At 40.2% G+C, this 6,661-nt stretch overlaps 1 protein-coding gene across 1 annotated transcript in view; it reads left to right on the top strand.

Annotated features, from left to right (window-relative positions):
* Nucleotides 1-6,401, top strand: part of adamts16 (ADAM metallopeptidase with thrombospondin type 1 motif, 16) — a 51,216-nt gene extending 44,815 nt beyond the window's left edge. Inside the window, exons 19-24 of the mRNA XM_032518435.1 lie at nt 2,162-2,366; nt 3,099-3,293; nt 3,438-3,494; nt 3,731-3,940; nt 4,713-4,860; nt 5,008-6,401. Of these exons, the coding sequence (XP_032374326.1) occupies nt 2,162-2,366; nt 3,099-3,293; nt 3,438-3,494; nt 3,731-3,940; nt 4,713-4,860; nt 5,008-5,123 (931 nt within the window). The 3' untranslated portion in view covers nt 5,124-6,401. The remainder of the gene's footprint in view (nt 1-2,161; nt 2,367-3,098; nt 3,294-3,437; nt 3,495-3,730; nt 3,941-4,712; nt 4,861-5,007) is intronic.
* The last annotated feature ends 260 nt before the right edge of the window (nt 6,402-6,661 follow it).

Raw genomic sequence — 6,661 nt, 5'->3', positions numbered from 1 at the left:
GTCTGCACCCAGTAAGTTGGATTGAACAGGCATTACATCATGGAAAAAGGTTTCCAATGCCCGCTCGCATTTAGTGCATGATATCATTCTCTCTTGCAGCGTGGACGTACACTGATACAAGCTCAGAAACACCCTGACATGTATACTTGAAAGCTCAAACACACACACAGTGGCACAGCCATAAACACTGGTCACAAGTTATTTTATGCCACTGGTGAGCATGTAGACAGTGTCATTTTGACCACAGAGATTATCTGACACAGTCCACAGGACATCTGATCCCCCGCACCTCTGTCTAGAGAGTGTGATGCTTGCTCATCCTCCAACATCCCCCGCTTACAAATAAAGGCAAAGATCACAAGGTGGTCTATAACCTGAGATGGCATTAATCGTTACATTACACCAATGGCCATGCCAGTGGGGGTCACTAAGGTGATAAAACCATGTTATAAGTGAATGCCTTCAGTATTAATTAAAGTTATAATATTACCTTTATCATCTCCCACAGTAAAAAAAACTTTAACCTCCTACAGAAAGTGATATCTGAGATGTAATTAAGTGATGTATAAAGGCCAAAATAAGATTTAATTAGGTATGTCAGTATGATGTCATACTGTAGATAAATGTTCTAATCCATGGTATCAGCTAACCTATGGTATCAGCATGTAGGTAGTGACATATTTATGGAAAATTACAAAATAAGAAGTATTGAAGTATTGAATTCCCTCTCTTTTGAAGCCAACAATGCAAGCGTAATGTGTCCAGATATGTCTTAGCTCTTGCAAGACACAATGTGGCTCTAAAAATTGCTGTGACTTTAGTTGGTCGTCTGCTTCCATTTATGTATGTATTCAATAACACCATGAGGATTTAGCTCCTATTTCTGCGCCAAGGGCCAATAAATACTGTATGTCAGCATGTTAGATAGGTTACATGTATGTGTTGATCACTCGGTTAAATGTTTAAATAATAAAAATATTCATCTCTACATTCCCCTTATTCTCCCTCAAATCATCCTTTTGATGATACTACAGCATGTATCTTCCTCATAACATATAAAACCAGATGGAACTTCTCCATCCATATTTATTTAGATGTTATAGTGCATGTACAATGCCATTTAGAGCTAAACTCTTCTCATCTTCCTTATACAACATTCCAAGCAAGTGATGCACCAAATTAGCCGGAATAAAGTTTAGACTGTTAATATATACAACTTGATGTGCTGACAGCAATGCTTTTTGGGTTGTTCGGTGTAGATCATAGGCAGCTGGGTGGGTATATTGGCTGCCTGCACCTTGAGTTTTGGGACAGATGCAATGAAGCTTTGAGGAATAGGAGGCTCGGGGATTAGGTCAACATATGGTCTGCCCGGACACAGTGTTGAAACAAATGCCCTGAAAACAACATACACTGTCCTAAACTGAGCACTCATCCGATCAGAGGATTGTGTGTCTCAGATGAATCAATATAAAGGACGCTTAATATACATTTCCGGAAAAATTCAAGTTTTTGTTTCTGCCAACATACCTATTCGTTCAGAGTGTACAGTAGAAATGGAGGTAATTATGAAATAATTATGTGACGATTTTTTGTTTTAAGGGTAAAACGGGCTGCATTTAGGCAAGAAGGGGGTTTAAAACTGTGCAGTGGGGTTTAAGTTGCAGTTTAAAAGCCTGGTGTTTTGTCTGTTCTGACTTGCTCTAAAGCCAGTTAGCCATGAACAAATGTCTAAGAACCTAAAGAGTTAAGCCTGCAACGCTCCTACGAGTTCAGCGATATAAAAAGACTGGTGTTATAGTTACAGAGATGGATACGTTTATTTCATCTTTGTTATCACAATATTGGTATTGTCTGCCAAGATGTTAGGTTTCTCTGTGACAAGATGTTTTACTACTGAAAATGAATTAAGGGCTATTTAAGCCTATGTTAGACATACAGTAAGCTCTACGTTTTACATCCCTTCCATTATATTTCCGAAGAAAAAAAATCTGCAGAGGCCTGAAGAAGAGAAGTGGCTTGGATACAACACAGGGAGTTTTCTACATTTGCTGTCATTGTACAGTTATAGTGTCATTTGTGAATTCCTGGAGGCATGTCTGAAAAACTGATTAAGGAGCTGTGCATGTTGACTCAGCGGGCTCGTATTGTGTTGTCCCAGCTGGTCTGTAGGAGAGTGGGGGGTTTGCAGCCGGAGCTGTGGAGGAGGGGAGCAGATGCGGCAGGTCCAGTGTGTCCAGAGAACCAGCCAGACCAATGCAGACGCCCTGGCCGACTCTCACTGTGCTCAGTCCACCCCAGCCAGAAGGCAAGCCTGCAACACACACAGCTGTCCACCAGTTTGGACCACTGGGCCATGGTCCCAGGTAAGCATGTGTGAAAGTGATCTGCCACTGTCATGTAACAATGTTCAAAAGACGTTTCAAGGCAAACTGGTGTATTAGTACACCACTTTCATCCTAAGCAGGAAACTTCAAAGTTGCACACTCTTGCCTTGATGGCTTCACCACATTTTATGACAGTGATCTCAGTGGCTTTAAACTATGAATGTGCCCACTGAGACTGTTCTCTGTCCAATTCCTATACATTGTGTGTAGTGACTTGTCTCCCTCTTAAACTTTAACTACCATTATACCCCACTGCCACAAATGGTGTCCAGTTTACTTCCTCTCTGGTTCTCTGTGGCACGGTGTAGTGCGTCACAAAATCTTGAAAGTGTTTTCCCTACATCCATGAAACAGTTGTTCCCTGGATGTAGGGAAAACACTTTGAGACATACAGTAAATTCATTTAGGCCCTGCCATAAGATGTGCGCATGGCATAAGAATGAATATTTGGGGAATTGTTGGACTACCTCAAAGGAAATATTAAGGCAGTAGAGGAAGTAGTAGACTAGAACACAATATGTCACTGTGTGGAGAATGTAAATGTTCAAATGTTTTCTGTGCATAGTTGTCTTGTTAATGTTTCTATGCTTAAGTCATTCACTAGCTACATTATGTCAAATCTTGAATTTGTTTTGACAAATCCTTACTGTTTGTAGCTTAAAAGCATTAAACATTACATTACGTTTTATCATTATCATGTTTATTTGGCAGTGTTCTCGTAAGTGTGGCAACGGCTCAAGGAAGAGGACGGTGCTGTGTACGAGCACCAACCCAGGTGCCAATACACACTCACTGCCAGACAGTTTGTGCTCAGCCCTGTCAAAACCCACCAATCAAGAATCCTGTTTCATCAAACGTTGCCAGAAACAACGCAAAGTCCAATGGTTTATCTCCACGTGGCAAGAGGTAATTCAATAGCAGTTATGAAGACTGATGAAAACAATATGTACTGTAACTGAAATAAATACAGCATTAGTCATGTAAAATTATCATTTTTAGCTAATGTGAATATGTTCTCTGTCCATTTCTTTCCCGTTCTTGATCGCCTAGTGTTCAGTAACGTGTGGTCGTGGCCATCAGGCACGCTTCATCAAGTGTGCAGAGAAGGTGTGTATTACATGTGTAATGACATTAACTCAAATATAGCACAAATGTTGATTCCTAATTATTAAATTAGTAACTTAAAACATTAGTAGTGACAAATCCCTGACTTAAATTGTCATCTCTTCAAATCTCTATTTGGTAAAATCTAGGTTTTAAGTTTTTTCTTTACTGTTGTGTTCAGTATTTAGAGATTTTATTGTAACTGGTTTACATGAATGTTTATGGTTTCTATAATACAGGACACTGCAGGAAAATACAGAGAGCTTGCTGCCAAAAAGTGCCACCATGTCCCCAAGCCCACAGTAGAGCTCCAGAGGCCCTGCATCCTGGCCGAGTGCCAAGTCCGCACTACCCCACCAGTCCACCAATGGACCACGCATCATGCCTATCCACCTCAACCCCTCCCTCAACCTCCTCGAGCAGAATGGCACTCCTCTCCTTGGTCTCAGGTACTAACCATGCATGAGCACTGCATTACATTCTATGTCTGCAGAGTTTCTGCTTTGTTCATGGTTGTAGTGGAATTTCCAGAAACACCATGTTGTGGTAAGATAAGGCAAAGGGGAAAACTTAAGTAACATCGGGTTACTTTTAAATCACGTCAGGGGACGAGAATATCTATTTGGCTAAACTCCAACACCAAACCTGTCCTGTGTTCAAGTATGAGTGTATGAATGTATGTGTGTCTCTAGACATTGAGGAAGTCTAGACTGCTTTATGATAAGGGAATGTTTTTTTCCGGGACCTTCTCCGTTTAAAGCTCGGCAGAAACAGGGTAAAGGGGCCTCAAACACCTTATTCTGTTTCCCGGCGAGAGATACTGTAGACTAAATTTGTAAAACAACAAGATTTGGTTGAGCATCTTTGTTTGTGGTGCCTATGTTATGGCGCCATCAATATCTTTGCATGACTCAAACTCAACAGATTCAGTAGGAGATATAAGCCTCTTTGAAATACATGACACGCAGACTTGGGGTGCCACAGTGGTGAAACTGTGCAGCTCAATCCTAATTCTCCTCCATAAGGATTTCATTAAATGCTTTTGTGTAAGTCATCAAAGACTCCCGAACATTCCTCACGTATCTAGAGTTGTGCTGGCAATGGTCACTTTGTAAGCTCATCCACACTTGGTGATTGACAAGAGAGGAGGAATTAAATAAGTTAAAACATGGTTCATGACATTCATTGTAGCCTTCATCAAGGTTTCTTTCTACCCTACAGTGCACAGTGACGTGCGGAGGAGGAGTGCAGGCCAGGACAGTTCAGTGTCTGGTCCAAGGGAAGCCCTCTCCTGGCTGTGCCCTCCATCTTAAACCCTCAATGTCCCAGGCTTGCAACACCAACTTCTGCCCACAACCTGAGAAGAAAGGTACTGACACTCTAACATAATATAGTGCTACATTCGTGCTTGTATACAAACTCTTTTAATCTCTACTGTGAACAGAGTTATCTTCAAATACACTGTCGGAACAGAAACAAGCCTACATAAGGATTTACTTTCCTTTTTTTTCTACAGACCTTGTGTGTCGGGATTATTTCAACTGGTGTTACCTGGTGCCCCAGCATGGAGTCTGCAACCACAAGTTCTACGGCAAGCAGTGCTGCCAATCCTGTTCAAATTCAAACCTATAATCACATGGAGGGACTCTGTCTGTGACACAGGCAGATAGGTAGTTAGATAGACAAAAGACTAAATTTGACGCCCATGCTTTAAGCGTGTGGCGAGCACTGAAAAACAAATGACACTTCATTGGAAGTGCAAGAGAGTTGCGGTGCCCTTTCTTTTTCCCTGTGATGCCGGACATCTGGATACAAGAACTTGATTCACTACACAGGAATGTGATCAGGACAGTACAAATAAAGGAGAAAATTATGAGGAGGAACTAGAAAAATGGGGATCTTGATTAAAGCGAATAGGACTGACATATCTAAAAAAAATCCCAGCTTTGTTTATGTACTGTATGTGATTGGACACCCAACATCTCCCAGGCAACCAAAGGCCAGTGATGGCAGGCCAACGCAACAACATGTGATAAGACCTGGTCTGCACTGCAATTCTTGAGCAATTAGAAAGATGAGATTTGATAAAGAAAAGGGATGAATCAAAGAAGCAAGTAAGAAAACATATTGTTACTCTATACGGCTTGATACAAAACAGACTAGGAATAATCAAAGTGGGCTTTCTCAATAGCTGGACAATAGCAGGATGCTTTGTGTTGTCATGTAAAAAACGAAGAAGAGAACCAAATGAAATGCATCATTCATAAGACCTATTTTGAGATGGGTCAAAGCTGTGTGAAGTGACTTTCATACTCAACGGTGCTACAACAATGTCTTCTCTCACCAAATCTATGTGAAGTCCTCAAGTTCAGGAAAGAACAAAAGAATTGTGTGACCCATGTACAGTATTGTTTGTCTTATTTATTGGCTTTACAATACAGCGTTGCTGGAAGACTGTATTATTAAGCAGTATAAATGTGCCATTTTATTACTCTGCCCTAAGCCAATTATATTTTTTTGTATTATTTTTCATAGGATTTTATGCTGACAAACTGCACATATTTTTATTCAAAACATTTATATTATTTTTGAAGAGAAAAAAAAAGTCAATGTAAAAAATGTCAAATGTCAAAAGTCCAATTCAGCAAGTTAACATTACTGATCAACAACAACAGCGGTCCAGTAGAAAAGGTATTAACGTGCTGTCTGAAGTGTCACTGCTCGGTTTGTTTGTTTTTTTCCATTACACTGTCCTACATTTTTACACAAGTCATGTATTGCATGCATTAATATGGAACAAAAAGAATGTATTACCTATTGGTTATGGTTCAAAGCACTGATAGACAGGTGATGGCTTTTTCAATGTGATTTTTACAATGTAAATGAAATAACAATAAACAAAAGTGTGTTACGTCAGCATCTCAGCTGTGGCATAAGTCCCGATTTCATTCTTTTAAGCTGTCAGTGGGGGGAATTTGATCTTACCGGCGTGGTGTGAAACTTAAACGTCTACATCATATATTCTTCCACAGGGGAAAACAAAGCTCTCAAAGAAAACTTGATTCCTTCAATCATACATTTTGGGCTTAAAGCTTTAGTGCGTAACTTTTTGATATTAGTGAATGTCCATTAAATTCAAGCCATTGCCAAATGACTACAAAGCTAATTGA

This window comes from Etheostoma spectabile, chromosome 6 (genome assembly GCF_008692095.1).
Source record: "Etheostoma spectabile isolate EspeVRDwgs_2016 chromosome 6, UIUC_Espe_1.0, whole genome shotgun sequence".
Lineage (NCBI taxonomy): Eukaryota > Metazoa > Chordata > Actinopteri > Perciformes > Percidae > Etheostoma > Etheostoma spectabile.
The sequence above is the reverse complement of the archived record's forward strand: the minus strand, read 5'-3'. Positions and strand labels throughout refer to the sequence as shown.